Source organism: Silurus aristotelis, assembly GCF_946808225.1.
Source record: "Silurus aristotelis genome assembly, chromosome: 10".
Lineage (NCBI taxonomy): Eukaryota > Metazoa > Chordata > Actinopteri > Siluriformes > Siluridae > Silurus > Silurus aristotelis.
The window spans coordinates 27,944,658-27,964,252 of record NC_139583.1 but is presented as its reverse complement, the minus strand read 5'-3'; the positions used below and the strand labels follow the sequence as shown (position 1 = coordinate 27,964,252).

The 19,595-nt window shown below is 39.6% G+C and overlaps 1 protein-coding gene across 1 annotated transcript in view; it reads right to left on the bottom strand.

Moving 5' to 3' along the window:
- LOC310732534 (RNA-binding Raly-like protein) overlaps positions 1–13,024 on the bottom strand; it is an 83,317-nt gene extending 70,293 nt beyond the window's left edge. The window contains exon 1 of the mRNA XM_083553181.1: positions 12,480–13,024. Coding sequence (XP_083409307.1) covers positions 12,480–12,516 — 37 coding nt within the window. The 5' untranslated portion in view covers positions 12,517–13,024. The remainder of the gene's footprint in view (positions 1–12,479) is intronic.
- Positions 13,025–19,595: the final 6,571 nt, after the last annotated feature.

The following is a 19,595-nucleotide window of genomic DNA, read 5'->3' as shown; positions in this document are numbered from 1 at the left end:
ATAAAGAACAATTTTGTACATTTATTGAAATTCACAATTAAATTGAATGATATAGTGCCACGCAAACACAACCCACTTTTCCTTCCATACAGTGCAACTTTTATTTGATGGACTTCAAACTGATGGACAGACTGATATCAGACTCTGATTGGCCCTGTACTTTATGTGTAATATCTCCCACTGTACCACATTTGCTGTGTCTAGACTTGCCATGTATATGTTCTGTTGTCATGAAACTCTCTCGAATTGAAGCGTATATATGAAACGTGAGAAGAGATGAACGTATCAAAAGGTGGTGATATTTATTTTAAGCAAAATAAACGTAAAGAGAAGAAACTTAATGGTTTTAACAAGTTAACTTGGCTTGGTAGTGTTAAAGAGTCTTGTATTACGTTTAATGGTGGTAAGCGCAAACAGCGGCCCGCCTCAGCCTCGCATTGCCACATGACCTATAGAGGGCGCACACTCAAAAAAAATTTTTTTTTTCAAACCAAGAAATAAATGTAAATAAATATTACATTAAATTTTTCAATGTTGAAATATTAACAAATTTTGTGTATACATGTTAATGTTTGCACCTTTGATACTTTTTTACTGCATAAAATTTTGTTTATCATTTGTTATGCACCATAACTGGGCATCTGGATGTTTGAGTGTTTTGCCGTCTGGGTGTCTGGGTGTCGAGGCAGAAAGGCAGCGCAAGAATTTCAGTTTACCCTGATGCTGTTTTGGTTGCAAAACATTCCCAAACAATTTAATACTTCCTTTATAGCTACCAAAACATATATAGCTTCTTTCCTTTCTCAAAGATGATAAAAAATTCAGCTTGTTACTAAGAAACCCAAAAAAACCCCCCACAAAATATGCAAACCCTTTCATCATGACTTTCCTGTAGCAGAAAAATTTCATTGGAATGAATCTTGATTATGTAACCATTTTAGCTCCACCCCTTTTTTAAAGCGGGGCTTTTATCTAATCGCAAAATCAGAGATTAAATAAAAATGTTGTTGTATTAAATAAATCCTAAAGGTATCATACATACACAGACACACACTTCTATAACGGGGCTGTTTTTTAAAGCTACCTGGAAAAAATCTCAAAAAAAAGGAAAAAAAAAAACAAATAATAACAATAAAGGATGGAAAAAAAATAAGGTCATATCTCAAACTGACTAAATCCATTGAGCTCATTTTTCCTTGTTGGTTAAAAGGAGAAGCCAAAGCAGTGTATATTAAAGGCCCTACAGGTCAGCGCTGCTAACAAAGGCAGCAAGAATGGGGACTGTGTCGAGCTGGCAGTGTTAATCCACAGCACGATAAAGCCATTACACTGCAGAAAGACTTCAGGACCCCTGCAATCACGCAAAGCAGCATGCACTGCCTTGAGCGAGCAATTTGCTCATACGCAGTGAACACGACGCAACACAATGCAATTAGCTTTCCCGCTGTGATCGCCATGAAAATAAGGCGCACCGGCATGCCTTTGAGCTAGACTCTGATGGAAATAAACAGCCAAAAAGCTTTTAATATACACCAGAGGACGGAATTACAGCGAAATTAATATGTTTTCCATTCAGGAAGGTGTGCTGATGGAGGGAAAGGGGAATGGTGGGTTTTTTTTTTTTTTTGGTTCCCACTTGTCTTTTTCTTTTAAAAGCTTAATTACATTAGCATCATTATTTTTAGTCTTTTCCACGAGCAAGCCTCTATTGACATCTCCGCAAAATGACTCTGACATTAACAGTAAACATTTAGAAGGACTTGACTGTGCTGGGAAAATCAGGCGAGCCGGATTGTTGATAGTTAATAGATGTGCACATTTTGAATCGTTTTATTCCTATGATTTGTTCAGGGACTGTCGTAAAAAGTCATGCGTTACACTAGCTCTGTTCACAGGAAGCTGGAAATGTCATCTACGTATAAATCGCTCCTAATTTGTTCAAAAATGATCCATGAACAGACTTAACAGACCCAAGTGTAATCTTCATTGGCAGATCATTTGCTCATGTATGAGACATAAAATCCTAGCGTTATACAGATTTGTGCAAGCAGAAGATAATGTGGACCAAAGTATGACGATATAATATGAGAAATCACCAGTTAATTGGTTCAAATGATTCAGTCCTTCAGTCTAACACTATGGCTCGATCGGGTCGGATATTTTATACAGCGATGATTTCCCATTCAATAGATTTCATCTGATCCTGTCATATACAGCCTCTCGTTAAACGTGTAGAGACATCAAGAAGACAAATAAAACTTCAGCAGAGATCATTAGTGGGGAGTGAACATGATATGGACAAAAGTTTATGGACAATAAGGTGCTTTTTGAACGTTCCCATTCCACATTTAGTCCCGTTATAATATCTCCACTCGTCTGGGAAGATGTTCCACTAGATGTTGGAGTGTGCTTGTGGAGGATTTGTGTAGGATGTATTCAGCTATAATGGTGTTATGTGAGGTACTGATGTAAATGAGATGAACACATTCATCTCAGAGGTGTTTCAATAGGAGATCTTCCAGTCCAGGCTATGGAAAGCATATCTTCATGGAGCTGGCTTTGTGCACAGGGGCATCATCATCTTGGAACAGGTTTGGGTCCAAAAACTATTGCCTGACCTGAAATCATTTTGTTTGCTTTATTTTGATGTTTGATTTGATGTTTGAGCTGTATTTGCATTATTTTGTGTGTATGTGTGTATACATGAGTGTGTGTGCGTGTTTGTGTGTGTGTGTGCGAGTGTGTCTGAGCCTGTATGTGTATGATGTGGAAGCGAAAGATGTAAAGAGGGCAACTTCTATAACTGAGGCCAGTTTGATATATCAGTCCACCTCAGAGGGGATCAGTTCAGACTGCACATCGCCAAGAGCTGCTTGCTCAACTCGTTATTGACCACAGTCATGGACCCCTGTGTGATTTCTATTATTTGAAAAAACATTAGACTTACAAAAAGCAAACTACATGTCAAGATTTCGAGTTATGTCAAGAGTTTAGTATTGATAAAGGTCCTTGCGGATAACCAAGGGGCGTCTCTAGTCGCACGTCAATCATGTTACTCCACCTCTTGCAGGTTTTTTACCATAAAAATGTGTGCGACTTTTGATGTCAAGATGCACCAGAACTAATTTAGAGATTTCACAGAAACAGGGGTGAACTCTTATACAACCACTTACCACAATTATATATTACACATCACAAGGTGGTAAAAGTTTGTAACACGTCAACAGATGGCAGCACATGGATGCACACACAGTCACAGGGAGCACCGACCTTCATAAGTCAGTGTGCCAAAAAACATCGTCCTGTGTCAATCGAGAGCTGGTGGTCTTCTGACCACGTGCGTTACTACGTCTGCTTTTCTGACCGCATGCGTACCCTGTCACTGAGCTGCTCCTCACACGTAAGTTTCTCGCCGGAAACATGAGGTCCTTTCCGCACCCATTCTATTATTTTGCAGATTTCGCCCTCTTCCCGAAGATGAAGATGCAGCTCAAAGGTTCACGTTTTGACAACATTGTGCCGATCCAGCGCAGAAGGTGTGGCAAGTTTCTAAAAGAAGACTTCCAGGACACATTCCAGAAGCGGCAGGAACGCTGTATCGCTGTGCAAAGGGACTATTTGGAAGGTGATAGTGTGTAAACGTATATAAACAAAGTTCTTCCTTGTAATTATAGAATATACTTACAATGGGGGTATAAAGTACCAGTGCAATTTCTTTTGGGGTTTTGGGTTATTTTTGTCTTTTTTTCTGAAAAAATAATTGAAAAATGATTCACGCCATTTCTTACAGAACAGACAGGCTCAAAAAAGTTCTCTATCTATCTGATCTCTATTTTTTAGATCAGAGTCTAATCTAAATGGCGAATAAATCTGTTCATAAAATCAAAGCATGATCTCCACCACATTTTCCTGCGCAGCATCGTTTTAAAGCCGGTGAAACGTTTTAAATACTCATCCGTTATCACACGCAGGTCGTTAAGGACAGAGAATGTGATTGGAGGTCAGATAAAAACAGAGGTGAGATGAGATTACAGCCCGAATCCTCACCAGGCCTCATTGTCAATCACACCACCTGCGAAACCATGTTTATCCTTCATCTGTGATTAAATCTCAGTGTTAAACCCGCAGCTCGTATACCGGGGACACTCACAAGCGATGCATTTGCACTAATCTGGGTTTATACTGGATTATTTTTTGCTGATGCCGGTTTACTTGGTAAATAAACTATAATAGAGATTCGGACACCAGAAACATAAAGAGAGCTATAAAGCTGTGACGAGAGAACAAGTGTAACCCTGTGGTTATTGTAAGAGTGTGTGTGAAGTAACTATAGAAAACTCTCATTATAACAGTCTGATGTGCAGGAGTAGGAAACACTGACCAGCATACATACTATATAAGAAAAAGTTTGTGGACACTGCAGCATAAGATTTTTTTAACATCCCATCCCACATTTAGTCCCCATTTGCTGTTATAATAACCTCCACTCTTCTGGGAAGACCTCCCACTAGATTTGTGCTCAATCAGGTGAGGTGAGGAGGCCTGGGGTGCAGAAAGCGTTCACATTCATCCCAAAGGTGTTCTATAGGTTTTAAAGCTCTATAGCAGGAGATCTTTCACTCCAACCCACGTAAAGCATAACTTCATTGAGCTGGTTTTGTGCACAAGGGGGTTGTTGTGCTGGAACAGATTTGGGTCTCCTACAGTAGTTCAAGTGAAGGAAAAATGTCATGCTACATGCATACTAAGACATCCTTTACAATTGTGTGCCTCTAAATTTTGAAGAATCAAATATGGCTGGAAAAGACAGGTGTCCCAATACATTTGCATTTACATTCTGGTGGGGCAGAAACAGTAGGATTTAATATGAGATTAGTCAAGCTGGTGTAGGATCATGCAACTGTCAACATTTTACCTTCTATAATTGTATTTTAGAATAGATAGATAGATAGATAGATAGATAGATAGATAGATAGATAGATAGATAGATAGATAGATAGATAGATAGATAGACAGACAGACAGACAGACAGACAGACAGACAGACAGACAGACAGACAGACAGACAGACAGACAGGCAGACAGGCAGACAAAGAGAGAGACAGACAGATAGAGAGAGAGAGAGAGAGAGTCAGACAGACACAGAGAGAAAGAGAAAGAGAGTGAGAGAGAGAGAGAGAGAGAGACAGAGACAGAGAGAGAGAGAGAGAGAGAGAGCGTGAGAGAGAGCGAGAGAGAGAGAGAGAGAGAGAGAGAGAGAGAGAGAGAGAGAGAGAGAGAGAGAGAGAGAGAGAGAGAGGCAAGCAGGCAGGCAGAAAGACAGACAGAGAGATAGACAGACAGATAGATAGATAGACAGACAGACAGACACACACACAGAGAGAGAGAGAGAGAGAGAAGAGAGAGAGAGAGAGAGAGAGAGAGAGAGAGAGAGAGAGAGAGAGAGAGAGAGAGAGAGAGAGCGAGAGAGAGCGAGCGAGAGAGGCAAGCAGGCAGGCAGAAAGACAGACAGAGAGATAGACAGACAGATAGATAGACAGACAGACAGACACACACAGAGAGAGAGAGAGAGAGAGAGAGAGAGAGAGAGAGAGAGAGAGAGAGAGAGAGAGAGAGTTTCCTCTTTTTTGTCATTGCAGTATTAACCTTTAATATAGTATTACAGGTAATACAATTTGTGTTATAATTTATGAAATGAATTTATTTTATTTATTCATTTATTTATATCAACTCATTGGAAGAAACTTAACACTGTATGTTTCAAAATATGCAAAGAAAATAGGCATGAAAGGAGAAAAAATCTCACACCACTAATCAGATGCTTCTTGCTGAGATTCCAGAAATACGTTCTGCATATATGATTAGTTTTAAATTTCAATACATTTATATTTGGTTTCGTTTAATAAAACCTAAAAACAAAAATACTTCTATACATCATCTATTCCATATCTTTAGGCATGTGTGTGTCCTTATGACAGAATGCAACACCATGCAACGAGCTCTTGTCTCGACTCGAGCACGATATTTCTTTTTTATTTCTCCCATAATGTTGTGACATGCTGTATTTTGGATTACCGTCTCATTGCAGCACAAAACAGTTTCAACATCAATATTACATTTTTCATTTTTTTTCCTGCACTTTTTGTATTTAAGCACAATTTCTACATCATGTACAGATGGACAGGCTCTCCTACACTTCTACCATCAATTCCATAGCTCCCATTACAATTACCATTAGCATGATGGTTATACTGCAGCCCAATAACAGACATACTTGTACTTCATAATCTTTTGTTATGGAGAAAATATGACATTCTGTTTGACACGAGCGCCATGTAAAATATTAAAAAACAAACTCACTGGCGAATATACAACGTGGGCATCTGGTGTAAAACATGCGTATGATCCATCAAGTCAGCCCTGAAACATCTGGAAGGAATGGGGTTGGGGTTGAGCAACACACACACACACACACACACACACACACACACACACACACACACACACACATCCTCCTATTGTATTTCTACTTGACTCAAAGTATAAAAGATCTCGTCTCTGAATGGACTTGTATGAACAGTGTATATGAGAACTCTATGTAAATAATAGATGCAGGTCAGTGTTTCATTCTCCTCCATATCAGTCCTTTATTCAGAGAGATTCTCAATAGCTACACACACAAACCCTTACTTCACACACACTTTAAGCAGAACTGTAGGGTTACACTTATGCTCTCGTCACAACTTCCTACCTCGAAGTAGCAAAAAACTTTTTTTTCTGAAATGTACTGCATATGTGGTACACGTGCCATATTACACATTCTAATGTAGTGCAGTGAGGTGGTGGGGAGGTGGTATCTCAGTGGATAAGGCTCTGGATTATTGATCAGAAGGCCAGGGGTTTTAGCCCCAGCATTGCCAAGCTGCCACCTTTGGGGCCCCTGAGCAAGGCCCCTGTATCATGGCTGACTTTGTGCTCTCACCACAGCTTTCTAACATCATATTGGACATGCAAAGAAAGAATTTCACAATGCTGTATATTGACAAGTATAAAGCACCTTTCTTTCTTTCTTTCTTTCTTTCTTTCTTTCTTTCTTTCTTTCTTTCTTTCTTTCTTTCTTTCTTTCTTTCTTTCTTTCTTTCTTTCTGTCTTTTTTCTAACAAAGCAAAACTACTGTCCAGTCTCAGCCAGAGATAAAGTAACCACAGTGTAAATGTAACCATAAGCAGATAAATGCGCTTTATAATAAATTCTTTATTTCATTTTCTAAATTCGGCTTGTTGGCGTAATGATGTGATGTACACAACTGTATGCAAGAATCAAATACTTGGATGGAGGATGAGTAAGGAATCATCTAGAGATGTTCCAGTGCCAGTTGGATCCCACTTCATGAAGATTTGGGACTTTGAGGATAAACAGCTTCTTAACCTCTGCTGTTTCTCCATCATTTCAAGGCTCAGGCATCAAGGAGTTGGTGTGGAATGTAAAATGATCTCAGATGTGAGGTGCTCAGGAGCACATGCTTCCACAACTGCAACTGACTGTATAAGACTGCAGAAAGGACACTACTCCTAATCACACACTCCGTTGCTCATGATATTCCTCATGTTTTAATGATTTATATTCATGCTCTTGGTGTCACCCAGATGATAGTGGGTTCCGCTTTTGAGTCTGGTTCCTCTCAAGGTTTCTTCCTCATACCATCTAAAGGAGTTTTTCCGTCCCACAGTCATCCCAGGTTTTCATCCCACACTCTCCTTATTCCTTATATAATGCAAATGTTTTTTCCTTCATTCTTGGGATCCAACTATGATTTCCTTCCTAAAATGTTCATGTTTATTTTACGAAAAATATATTCTCCTGAGATATGCATCTACTATATTTCTTTCTTAACACTGAAAGGAAAAGGGAGTCGTCCCCCGTCAGTCATGTCAGGTAGAGAGGAAGCAGACAGAGCAGACGGTCCGTAGAGAGTCCATGAATTAATGATCAATGACAGACATAAATAATGAAGCAGATTGGAAAGTAATCAAATGATGCCTGAAATCAGGCAGGTTACTAAGAGGAAATCCCACCGGACTCCACATTCAAAACAGCGTGTGTGTGAGTGCTAACAGCATCTACACATCACTGATCTGTCCTTTTTTTTCTACTTCCATGTCTCTCTTAGTGTCTCTATTACTGTCATTTCTGTCCATCTTTCGAAAAAAGAAGTGAGGAAGGAACCTTTACATCTCGTATCGATATTTCTTGTTTGATGTTTGTAAGAAAAAATCGCAACTGCGATAAAAAAAAAAACAACAACCTTCAAGCAACCTTGTGACAAGTACAGGATGAAAACAATTTACTCTTTCCTGATTGGTCAGATATTTGTTATAGCATGTTAATAAGGAACCAGTGTAGCTACATATCTGGGTTTAGGAAGAAAATAAAAGAAGGAAGGAGGGAAGGAAGAAAAGAAAGAAATGAAGGAAGGAAGGATGAAAAGGAAGGACGAAAAGGAAGCAAGAAAAGAAGGAAGGAAGGAAATTAAGAGAAGGGAGGAAAGGAAAGAAAGGAAGGAAAAGAAGAATAGGAATGAAGGAAGGAGGGAAGAAAGGAAGGAAGGATGGAAGGAAAGGAAGAAAAGAAAAAAAATAAAGGAAGGAAGAAATTAAGGAAGGAATAACAGAAGGAAGGAAAGAAAGAAAGAAAGAAAGAAAGAAAGAAAGAAAGAAAGAAAGAAAGAAAGAAAGAAAGAAAGAAAGAAAGAAAGAAAGAAAGAAAGAAAGAATGAAAGAATGAAAGAAAGGAAGAAAAAGAAGAATAGGAATGAAGGAAGGAAGGAAGGAAGGAAGGAAGGAAGGAAGGAAGGAAGGAAGGAAGGAGGAGAATGATGAATGGAAGGAAGGAAGGAAGGAAGGAAGGAAGGAAGGAAGGAAGGAAGGAAGGAAGGAAGGAAGGAAGGAAGGAAGGAAGGAAGGAAGGAAGGAAGGAGAAGAATGATGTAAGGAAGGAAGGAAGGAAGAAAAGGAAGGAAGAAAAGGAAGGAATAAAGGAAGGAGGAGAATGATGAAAGGAAGGAAGGAAGGAAGGAAGGATCCTTCCTTCCTTCCTTCCTTCCTTCCTTTCATCATTCTCCTCGAAGGAAGGAAGGAAGGAAGGAAGGAAGGAAGGAAGGAAGGAAGGAAGGAAGGAAGGAAGGAAGGAAGGAAGGAAGGAATATGTTAAATGGTTGGTGGATAATTCCTGGGGTGGGTAATTCCTGAAACCTTTATTGTGAATTCATGGGACTGCATGAGAATTTATGGGAATTAATTGGAAATTTTTGGGAATTTTAGATCAACTGTATCATATACAATTATAAATATTACAATTTTTGATTTGTTTAGATCAAATGTTCTGTTTTTTTTCGAGGGAAAGACCTAATTCTGCCTGGGAAAAAGAAAACTGTGTAGCGATTCTCCTGATTTGTATGAAAAGTTGCACATCAGTTAAGCTGGGTTTAGAGGCGAAGCTCAAATCCAACCACTTGTTTGAATTTATTTGAATTTCCCATGAAAGCAGACCTTAAATCATCCTTAACATTATAGCCGACATCTTTAAAGAGACATTTCACCTCTTTCTTCTCTCTCTCTCTGCAGCAGATATCTGTTCAGACACCACACACTTCCTGTAACAGTCGGCGTCTCATCTTGTTCGCTCCTCCACTCTTTATACCAGGCTGGATAAAGAAGATAAAGCGAGGGATGAGCGGAATGAGACAGCATGACATCTCTAAGACAGTCGGCTTGAAACTTCTCCAGCAAATCAGCGTTCGAGAACATCACCGCTTCTGAAAAATGGCTGATACATGAGCTTTGTGCTACAAAATTTGGAAAACTATAATCCGACTTTTTAAAAACTTGATGAATGATAGTTTCTAATCATCGTCACAATATATGCTGTTATAAATATGAAGTATACGTCACAGCAGATACATTACAAGCACGGGTAACGCCAGTTTATGGTTTTATAAATGATTATTATACATAAAGGGGCAAAGACAAATATTATCCATCCATATAAATCCACGGAAAAACCATGAACAGACGGTTCATATAGCAGGGTTGCCAGATTTAAGAATAATACTCTAGAGACGTTTTTAAAATGTGGACTTTTTAACAGACTTTCAGACCTTTACACGCAAACCATTTCTCTTGTATAATGTATTATTGATTCAAATAGGAAAAGAGGGATAATAAAATGGATGAAATCTTATTCGTCTCTGAAAAACATGTTTCGAATGTGAATATTTTGTGTCTATGTTTTTTAGCTCCACACTTTTGGAAAAAAGTTCACTAGATGTTGGAGTGTACTTGTAAAGATTTGTGTGAGATTTGTGTTCAGCTACAAGGGTGTTAATAAAATCTGGAAGTGATGTAGGTGAGAAGGTGAGAAGGCCTGGGGTGCAGTCAGCATTCACTTTCATCCCAAAGGTGTTTGATAGGGTTTAGAGCGCTATAGCAGGAGATCCTCCACTCTAACCCATGCAAAGCAGATCTTCATAGAGCTTCATGCTGGAGCAGGTTTGGGTCTCCTAGTTAAAATGAAGGCAAAATTTCATTCTTCCACATCCCACGATGTCCCACACGATTTTGTGCCTCCAATTTTGCGGTAACAGTTTAAGGAAGAACCACATGTGGCTGGATAAGTCAAGTGTCTCAATATATTTGTTTATATTGTAACAATCTCAAATTGTTGCTCGACTGTATTCAGATGATGTTTGTTTTTGACATTCATCCACCTTGTACAGGGTTAATTTATACATTTACATTGCATCTGTTTGAGATTATGTCCTTATTATTATCGTCTCACAACACCGAAGACTTCTCTCATGAGCTGCTGCAGCAAATATGATAGTGGAGGAATTATTGAAAATGGCAAGATTAGAAATTTAGGACAAAGGTTTCCAACTTATTAGTGTGTGCAGTGTGTAAATGCAGCATGAAAAAACAGAAAAAGGGGGAAGAGAAAACACTTCCTGCTCTTGGAGCACTCAATAGGACTAAGCCTGTGACTAATTCCTTTCTCTCTCTCTCTCTCTCTCTTTCTCTCTCTCTCTCTCTCTCTCTCTCTCTCTCTCTCTCTCTCTCTCTCTCTCTCTCTCTCTCTCTCTCTCTCTCTCTCTCTCAGAGTCAAGTCAAGTCAAGTCAAGTCAAGTCAAGTCAAGTCAAGTCAAGTCAAGTTTATTTCTATAGCGCAATTCCTTTACACTTTGTTTCTTGAATATCAGCAACACACGTATTAAACTCGAAGAAATATGGGATGGGTTCCTCAGGAGTTCTTTGAATTTTTATGGGCTCCTCTAATACTTCAAACATTCTCGTATGGGATAACAATGTTGTTGTACACTGGGGGAGTGGTGGCTCCAGTGGTTAAGGCGCTGGATTACTGATCGGAAGGTCGGGGGTTCAAGCCCCGGTATTGCCAAGCTGCCACTCTTGGGCCCTTGAGCAAGGCCCTTAACCCTCTGTGTGCTCCAGGGGCGCCGTATCATGGCCGACCCTGCGCTCTGACCCCAGCTTCCAAGCAAGCTGGGATATGCGAAGAACAACATTTCACTGTGCTGTAATGTATATGTGACAAATAAAGGCTATTCTGAATAAATTGTTTGCAGAGAACCAAAAGAGGCTCCTATGGAAAAATATGTGTCTTGTAGCGGTGGTTTGATGTTCTCATATACCTCTTGGAGGTTCTCTATAGAAACCTATAACACATTTCTATATGGTAAATCCTCTGTTATTTTTTAGATGGTGTCATCTCAAAATGCAGAGGTACAATCTAAGAAAGATGGGTTCCTCCGGGGTTCCTCGGAATGTTACTGGTTTAGACTCTTACCTAATAAGAAAACACTGAGCTTTTAAGGTCTTTTTATGATTTTCCAAAAAGGTTGTTAAGGTTTGCAATGATTATTCCTTTTTTCTGTCTTTTGACAGTAGAACGAAAGAATTAATTCCAAGAAGGGCTCCTCAGGAATGACCTCCTATGAAGGGTGTCATTCAAAAATGGAAACCCTGTCTGGTCTATCCTTTAGAAGCTTGTTAGATAGATCAGCAAACGAACAGGTCAGCAAACGAGCGTCTTTTCTAAGAGTAGAGAACCTTTCTGAATGAGCACAGCGGTGTTCATGTACTACACAAGCATACAGTCACACACACACACACACACACACACACACACACACACACACACACACACACACACACACACACACACACACAGAGTCCAACAGAGTATAAACACAGCTGGAGCCAGAACCATAACACAGTCCTACACTGAAGTCCGTTCTGTCCGTGAGAACATCCAGACATCCTCATGACAACACAGCATTAACTATAATGGTGCATCTGATCTCCAATATCTCTTAACTAAGCTCCTCCTCACCTGACCCCAAACACTCAAGTGTATAAAAGTGACAATAGGAGGAGGAGACAGAACGAAGTAGCTCAAGATACTCACACTGTGGGCTGCAATGCTCACTCTTAAAAAGAGTCATATCAAGGATGGCGAAGGTGGAGAAGAAAGGTTTTACAGGTGCCAGCAAACCCCCAGGAGACGACTGGTTGCTTTCTTCAGCTTGATTGACTCTCCCTCCTTTGGCTCATAAGGACAGGGTTGTCTCTCGTTCTTCTGCAGCGTCTCCTCTCAGCAGCTCGATGTGTTACTACTGAATCAATGACAGCACTGCTTCAGCTTTACCGGTGGGCCATACCAACTCAGCCACTGCAGCAGGGAGGGGACATGAAGAGCTACGGAGCATACCACTGAAGCCAGATCACAGGGAAGAGGGACATTAACATAGAGGAGAGAGAGAGAGAGAGAGAGAGAGAGAGAGAGAGAGAGAGAGAGAGAGAGAGAGAGAGAGAGACTGCCTTCTTAAAGCTTGAAGTCCTTTGCTGAGTCTCAGGGTTTAGGAATTCAGGCCAGTGATGGATGAAAGAGCGTGCCACTCACAGCGCCCATGGAGAAACTTGCTCCCTGAAGCTTGTGTATGTGTGTGTGTGCGTGCGTGTGTGTGTGTGTGTGTGTGTGTGTGTGTGTGTGTGTGTGTGTGTGTGTGTGTGTGTGTGTGTGTGTGTGTGTTGATATGGAACATGTGAGGCAGAAAAATCCAAGACTAGAACCTCACAGCCAGAGCCCACAGCAGGACTGCATAGCAACAGTGCAGTGAGAGAGAAAGACAGACAATAGAGGCAGACAGACAAATAGAGGCAGACAGACAGAGACAGACAAATAGAGGCAGACAGACAGAGACAGACAAACAGAGACAGACAAATAGAGGCAGACAGACAGAGACAGACAGACAAAGACAGACAAATAGAGGCAGACAGAGAGAGACAGACAAATAGAGGCAGACAGACAGAGACAGACAAACAAAGACAGAGAGAGACAGACAAATAGAGGCAGACAGACAGAGACAGACAAACAAAGACAGACAGACAGACAGAGAGAGAGAGACAAATAGAGGCAGACAGACAGAGACAGACAAATAGAGGCAGACAGAGAGACATACAAATAGAGGCAGACAGACAGAGACAGACAAATAGAGGCAGACAGACAGAGACAGACAGACAGAGACAGACAGACAGAGACAGACAAATAGAGACAGACAGACATAGAAAGACAAATAGAGGCAGAAAGAGAGAGACAGGCAAATAGAGGCAGACAGAGAGAGACAGACAAAAAGAGGCAGACAGAGAGAGACAGGCAAATAGAAGCAGACAGAGAGACAGGCAAATAGAAGCAGACAGAGAGACAGGCAAATAGAGGCAGACAGAGAGAGATGGGCAAATAGAAGCAGACAGAGAGAGACATGCAAATAGAAGCAGACAGAGAGAGACAGAGAGAAAGAAAGAGATAAAACGAAGATAAAAAATTTAAATACAACCACAGCATGGACTTAAACTTGACATAATTATTGGTAATATTGGAAATATATATTATAAATGAAATAGTAGTGATGGTAAGATTCAGTGATTTGCATTGGTGCATCGGCATCAAAGTAACAATGTGATGCATCGGATACAAGTTGGCATTTGTATCACGATGCATCGCTTTTTAACATGTTTGTGTTTGTAAAAACCAATTGCTTTATATATCATCCTTAGTAGATGCGCTATATATTTTTATTATTTAGAAAGTGACCAATAATTTGTGCCAATATTTGATATGTAATTTGATTTCTCCTAGCTAAACTGCTTCACCACTGCTGCTACGTGAATATGACGTTGCAGCCAAACCTAATCCCTAATATATATCAGTGTCAGGTAACTATGAATTGTAATTAGTCACATTAACATTTGTCATGACAGTTTATACGATGCTTCATGACAAGCTTTATAATAATACATCATGATTATAGTTGGAGATATAATGAGATATAAGCTATTTATTAGATAAAAAATAATACCTCCTACTAAGTACAGTGTCTCATACTTCCTATTGTTATTCTTTCTCTTCATCGATTCTTTCCACCTTTGTCATTTTCCTCTTTATCACATTCTGTTCTTCTTTTCCTGCCTGCTTTTTCTTATTTGGTCATTTTTTTCCCTCCTTTACTTTGTGTTTTTTTGCTACAGCAGCATGTTTAATGAGCTGTTATTATGTCACTAAATGTAACCTAGTATAGCATAATGACATGGTTATGTTACTCTTATGACATGCGCTTCAGGAAACTATTGCCACTGTGTTTGTATATTCATAGGTTCAGCTTGTTTGCATATTAAATATCTCAGTGTATGTAATTTCCAATTATTCATAATAATTAATGGTTATTTTTTAACACATTTTATCTCAGGATTTAATAAATGCTTACTGACAAGTAACGCAAACCAAATATAAGGACTTATAGAGCAGTTATAATGCAGATATGCAGATCCTTTAGCCTATATTTTGACTATTTACTATTACTATTACAGAAAATGTATTAATATTGATGGTTTTAAGCCTGTGGTTTGTTCTTCTGCATTTGTGCGAGGATCTTTGGAAGGAGTCTGGGAAGGAGATGTCAAAAATAACCTTCACCTTATGAGAAACTGTGGAGACGGACATGGTTCGGCTCGAGTGTGCTTAAAGTGCACTATAAAGCACATCGTAACTCACGATCATCAATGCAGCCTCATGATCTCCTCTAAGCACTTATGGATCATTCCATCAATAAAAATCAAAAGGCTTGGAGATGATAAATTCCTACTCATTATCTCTCGATGATCACAGTCAATAAAGTAAACAGGCTCGAAGGCACGCTGAGTTATGGGTGTGTTATCGGAGGTCCCTCTGGACGCTCATTAATCTGTTTGATTATTGTGTTTAATTGCAGCGCAGGCGGTGAGCTCACTTCTCGGCTTGTCTCAAGGTAAGGGTGAATTACTTCTTTGTGAATTTTTAGGTGGATAGATTCAATATGTTGCATCATTCTCATCGTTCTTGATGTTTTTTTGTTTGGTTTTTTTCGACCAGGACTGTGAAAATGTCTAGCACCTTCACCAAAAAGGCAGTGAAATCTTTCTTTATCTTTCAACTTTCTATACTTTATATATACACTATATTGCCAAAAGTTTGTGGACACCTGGTTATAAGTATAGCATGTGCTTTTTTGAGCGTAGCATTTCACATTTAGTCTCAATGTGCTCATGATTCCCTCCACCCTTCTGGGAAGATGTTCCACTAGATTTTGGAGATTGGTGCTCATTCAACCTGAAGGGTGTCGAAAGACGTCTTATACAATTGTGTGGCTTCATCATTGCAATAGGAGTTTGGGAAAGAACCACATATTGCTGGGAAAGTCAGGTGTCCCAATACTTTTGTCCATATATTTTATGAAGCATCTCTAGCAATTACATGTAAACCATCTATGCAATTATCAGTATTCAAAAGTGATCCAGAAGAAAGGTTGGGTGTATTCAGAGTCAGGTTATGCACATGCTCTCATTCAGATTCTGCAAATCTTTGCAAATAACACCACCAAGGTTGCTTGATGTTTCCAGTCAATGTTTTAAAACACAAGCATTTCTTTTTACATTTGTCCTTTATATATTCCCATTTTCATTCCTCCACACTTACTGTAATGAATTCACACTAAAAATCAAGGCAGTAAATGCAACTTTACTGGGAAAGAAAAAGCTGTCAAATTTAAAACGACGCACTATAAAGACAGAGACAAATTAAAAAGGAAAACAGATGCTATATGAGTGAGAATATATGGAAAGCATTGAAGTAAAAGCACTCTTGAGTTGAAAAGTTCATGCATCTATTCATGCACTTATGATTATTGACTCATAATCACACACTCCAGTGCTCATGTTAGTTCTCTCTCCAGTGTTCTGTATTATTTAAAGATTTACGATCACAGTTTTGATGTCACCCAAATGAGGATGGGTTCCCCTTTTGAGTCTGGTTCCTCTCAAGGTTTCTCCCTCATAACATCTAAGGGAGTTTTTTCTTGCCACAGTCAACACGGCTGCTCATCAGGGATAAATGCATACCGTTCACCTTCACTGTTAAATTCTGTAAAGCTGCTTTGAGACAATGTCTGTTGTGAAAAGCGCTATAGAAATAAACTTGACTTGACTTGACTTGACTGCACACTTGTATAGAAAATATACTCACAGGTTTGAAGGACAAGCTGACCGTATACTCACATGTGCTGCTTACAGAACGTCTTCAAAGAATGATCATGATCCTTTGTTAAATTCTCTTCCTGAGATGAGCTCTGTCAGATGAAGACTCATGTCCTCCACTGAAAAAAATGTAATAATTAATAATAATAATGATCCGATAAAAATACAAATATAACCCAAAAGCATACACTTTAATTCATCAGACAGTGATACCTCTCCTCTCCTGAGGCAATAATCTTCACACAAGAAAAGCTTCACTGGTGCTCCTTAGGTGTGAGGGCCTCTGCTTAGTGACAGCTACTGTAGATTGCTTTAAAGTAATGGCACCCTTAAAAAAAAAAAATTTACATTTTGGGAAAGTCCCTGTATTCCCCATAAACATCGTAAAACAGGTCGTTTATATGGGATAATGGCCACATTGCAAAAATTAAGCAAATCAGAGAAATAAATGCATGATTTAGGAAGATACAGATTAGAAACTAGTCCAATCATGTGCCAGTGCAGTAAAATAGTACACTTGGAAAGATTTCTTAAAATAAGAAAACATATCTAGGCTTAAGAAAATATCAAAATGTATTAAAATCAGCATTAAAACACATTCCAAGCAGTCGATTTAGTCTAATCAACTTAAAACTGAAATTAAATTACAGGATGACTTAAGTAAAAAGCCAAAAGTACTTTGTATAAAGAATAAAGTTCCAAAAAATAATAGCCTACGGGATAGTTTTTGGAAAGAGTGTGACTTAATACTGCAGACTTTGTCAGAATTTGGTTTTAGGATGTAAATAAATATGTTGGTGTGGACATAAAACAAGCATTTGAAATCAATAATACTAATAAACAAAGTCCTAAGTGTGATTATTGAGAATTTCTTTACTGGGGAACCTTTAAAGTTAGAACATATACAAGGCCTGAAGTGATGTCTCAGATAGTAATGAAGCTCAATATGCAGGTCAAATACTTGAAAACTTTAAGCATTATCAACTAATTAAGAAAAAAAAGATAAATAATCTCAAAACAATCATAACAATCTTACACAATCTGCTCTCGCATAGTATTTTTTCTTCAAATAAAATCAATAAGATTTTTAGGGCTAGAAATTAAATTCTTGATTGGATGAGGAGTTTTTGCAGTGTGTATCAGTGCTAAGTGAGGATTATGCGAGATATTAATCATTCTGTACACCTGTGAGCATCCGAGCGAACACACAGAGAGGAGATCCTGATTCCTACGCATCTGCTTTACATTTTAATCAAGCGGCACGCACGTCGCGAGGAACGTGAACTGCTGTGGCGTGCAAAAATTAGGGATGAAACACTGAGACTGAGAAGCTCTCACCATCGCAACCACAACATCCTTCATCTGGTAATCTGTCAGCATTCAGGTCGACATGAGGTGATTAAAATTCTCTCTTCTCTACTGTAATCAATGAACCTGAAGTCCTGTGATTTTGATTTCCTCTGTCTGGACGTGTTGCAAATTCGGTATGTTCCCGAAGCAAAGACAGTTTCTTCGCCTGTAGCTTCACAGCAAAGATGGTAATTACGGCTTCAAGCCGTGGGAATGAGTACCTCCCGGTCCGTGACATTCACTTGGAACATCATTACGTGCATTTCCCAACTTCTGACAATGATCCTAATGCACCTGACAGAGGAATTAAATGGGTAGGGATCAAGGGCACTCAGCTGGAACTTTTCCTAATAAATCTGCCTGCTCTGACCCTCTTGTTATTATGGCAAGTGAGAGAAGTGAGGGGGGAAAAAAAGTAATTGGCCCGAAGGCTACAGCTGGAGGAGAAGTAAAAGTACAGACAGACTGAAATGGGAGAAGTGATCGGACTGCTAAAGCAGACCGGATGAGCAGAATTTCCAAAAAAAAAAAAAAAAAAAAGAAGAAGAACAGGGCGAAGCAAGAGGGTGAGAAAATAAAATGACAGTTCTGAGAATAACCGTGGAAGTTGGACAGATATGGAGAGACATGGTAAAAGAACAGAAAGGAGGGCTGGAAGATGGGAACTGTGGGGGAGGACAGGCACTTCAGAAAGTCTAAAGGGATGAAAATAGCAGTATATCAAGAAGAACGTGAACACAGACGTGAGGGGAAAAAAAAAAAGTAAAACAGGTTAAAAAAGAGAGCAGTGTGAGCTGCCTGGTCTGGAAACATCCATCCTCATCTGCAGAGAAATCAGCTTCAATCTGGGGGGCTGTCAGCTTTGTGCCAGCAGGCCCTGCTCCCAACCACATGGACGATCTCTCTCTCTTTCTCTCTCTCTCTCTCTCTCTCTCTCTCTCTCTCTCTCTCTCTCTCTCTCTCTCTCTCTTTCACACACTAACACACATACACACACCCCTGTGCATAAATCTACCCCCTATCCTGACACATTAATCTCCCTTTTAAATGCATCACTGCATCTGAACACAATACAGCCGATATATTATCAGCGGCTCCTGCTATTTTTAATGCTCACTTTCTTTCTGTTCGCTTCTTTTCACATGCTTTCTTCATTCCCTCTCTCCCTCCTTTCTCCAGTTTCAGCCAACAAAAAAGCCCAATTATGTCTCAAGCAGCACCACAAATTCGAGTGGACACTGAATCAGTAGCTGGGGCAGAGCCATGGGTGGCCATCTGTCTGAGTTGGCGTGGATGAAAGGAACGCCACTTTGGTCAAAGCGCCCTCGGTGTCCAGATGGAGAGGTTTTTCCACTACCTGATCATCAGCTAACCATGGCACTACAGAGCATGACTCCAGTGCATTCTAGACCAGAGGGTTATTGTTAAAAAAAAAAATGTCCTGGGAACAAAGCCACTACATATCTGCAAATCGGTCACACTTCAGTCTGCAGTCCAGCACGCAAAGCTCTTCAACAGTATAACCACTTTCCTTTTTCTAAGCCATCTGAACTGTAACTCGTCACATATGAATGGCCATTTAGATCAAAAACAGGATTAATTGCAC